At 43.9% G+C, this 2,280-nt stretch overlaps 1 protein-coding gene across 1 annotated transcript; it reads left to right on the top strand.

The window, feature by feature from the left end:
* LOC147861302 (uncharacterized) lies at positions 1 to 1,148 on the top strand. Its single transcript, XM_087323367.1, has 2 exons — positions 1 to 933; positions 999 to 1,148. Exons 1-2 carry the CDS (start codon positions 145 to 147, stop codon positions 1,146 to 1,148), a joined length of 939 nt encoding a protein of 312 aa, XP_087179493.1. The 5' UTR covers positions 1 to 144.
* The last annotated feature ends 1,132 nt before the right edge of the window (positions 1,149 to 2,280 follow it).

Genomic DNA, 2,280 nt, shown 5'->3' with positions numbered 1-2,280 from the left:
ATAGAAGATCCCGTAGATACAAAATGGCTTCAGGATAGTTTAGTAGAGGACTTTGCAGAGGCTAGGAAGACATGGGATGGGCCTTTGCCAAGCAAGACATTTATTATCCCATCACAAGACTTGTTGAATCCTTTAAAAGTGTACATGTCAAATGCTATTATTCTTTTCTTTCCTGGGAAGATGCCTTCTACAAATGACGTGGCTCAATGGATAAATGCAATGTTTAAAGTCTATGCAGTTAGTGGAGTTTATTTCGCTGCTAGAGGGTTTTACGAAGTATTGCTATCAGAACCAAAGTACAAAACTCAATTACTTGAGGAATCTCCTTTAACATATAGAGATAAAATGGTTCATGCATTGCCGTGGTCTTTGAAAAAAGACTATCAAGGGCTAATTCGTCACAAATGTTCTGTCTGGGTGGAAGCGCTTGATTTTCCACGAAATTGGAATCACTTGTTAACTACAATTGTAGCAGGAATGGGGAGAGTAGTATGCCCCCCAAAAACGACAAGTACTTCTAATAGATTTTGCATTCTTTGGGACATAGATGTTCCGATCTTGGAAGGTATCACCCTCAACTCGGATGATCCAATTATTGGTGCAAGACCTTTCAAGTTGAAATGGGGCAAATTTGCAGGTGCATGTTACACATGTAACAAGTTTGGTCATATGCAATCAGAATGCCCAACATTGACCATTCAGCCACCTGAAACTGCAATGTTGAAACTTGCATCATTGAAAGAAAATAGTCAGGTTTCTTCTTCAAAGGCAACAAACCAATCTATGATGCAACCCATTCAGAAACCGAGAGTACAAGACAAAGGGAAAAGTAAAGTCCCGCAGACAATTGGTAATGTGCAATCAAACCTGCACGATTTGAAAAAAGCCTTTGATGTGGACAAAGAGAACAATGAAGGTTGGCAAATTTTAGAAGTAAGATGCTTGTGGTGGTGAGAAACTACACTCATGCACTTGAGAATCAAGGTTCATCTTTACAGATTAATGCTTCAATGCTCTCTTTAGTCTCAGAAGCTTGGAAAAGGGTGAGTAGAGGCTCATATGTGGACATTTACAAAGATGAGTCAAATGCAGATATTAGGCTTCATGCAAATAAGCATGGCGGGGATACTAATATGCAATCAGATTAGTATTTTGCTTTGTTTTATATCTTCAACCATATTAATCATGCATAAACAAGTCAAATGTGTCTCCTTCAATATACAGGGTCTTTGTAACCCTAGTAAATGGAAATTATTTTGGAGCTATATTACCTCTTCTCAAGCAAATGTAATTTGTGTTCAAGAACATAAAAAAGTTGAATTTAGTGGTCAAGTTGGTACATTTCGAGGTTTGGACATATTCTATGCAGGACAAGGTACAACATTTGGAGTGCTTATGATAATAAAACATGAACTAAATCCCATGGTTGCCTATAATGATTAACGTTGTCGTGGAAATGGAAACGGGACGTAAGATCCAGTGCCTACGGTTGGATGGCGGGAAAGAGTACTTTTCTGGTCAATTCAACGGTTATCTACAACAAATGGGAATTCAACGCGAATTCAGTTGTAGATACACGCCGGAGCAGAACGGCTTGGCCGAGAGGAAGAATCGATCGATTGTAGAAGCGGCACGGGCAATGCTGGAGGAGAAGAGTTTGCCCAAGTTCTACTGGGCTGAGGCGGTAAGGACCGCGGTATACATCCAGAACCGGATCGGAGACAAAGTGTCGGCGCACCAGCTATATTTCGGAACGAAGCCGAACTTGCGACACTTGAGGGTGTTCCGGTGAAGTCGAACTTCAGTACGTGCCGACGGATCGGCAGATTGCCGACATCTTCACCAAGCCTCTTGGTCTGGACAAGTTGCGGCAATTCTCAGGTGCGCTCGGATTGCGTCACCTCGACGTGCCAAACTTGAGGGGGAGAACAGTCCCGAACAACCAAGCAAGGCAGTAGGAAAGGAGCGGAGACCGCGACACCGAGTCGGTTGTCGAGTTCGACTTCGGATCGGCTGAAGAAGCCGAGGGCGGACCCGCGGAAAAGTTTGGAAGCGGACAGAAGGGGAGCAGCCGAAGCCAACCACGCATGGGGGAGATGACGCCATCGAGGGCGAGAAGACCAAATACGAGTTGGAGACAGCCAACTCGGACGAGAGTGAAAACCGATCGCAGGTAACCAAGTCGGTTCGGATGTTTGATTCAGATACGCTGAATCAACCGAGGCCCAAGCGGAAGAAAAGGTAGCAGGAGAAGCGTCAACACCGCAACATCAGAAGAGC

Source organism: Azolla caroliniana, unplaced genomic scaffold, assembly GCF_043228905.1.
Source record: "Azolla caroliniana isolate FFs.n. ecotype wild unplaced genomic scaffold, voAzoCaro1.0.p SCAF_8, whole genome shotgun sequence".
Classification (NCBI taxonomy): domain Eukaryota; kingdom Viridiplantae; phylum Streptophyta; class Polypodiopsida; order Salviniales; family Salviniaceae; genus Azolla; species Azolla caroliniana.
The sequence above is the reverse complement of the archived record's forward strand: the minus strand, read 5'-3'. Positions and strand labels throughout refer to the sequence as shown.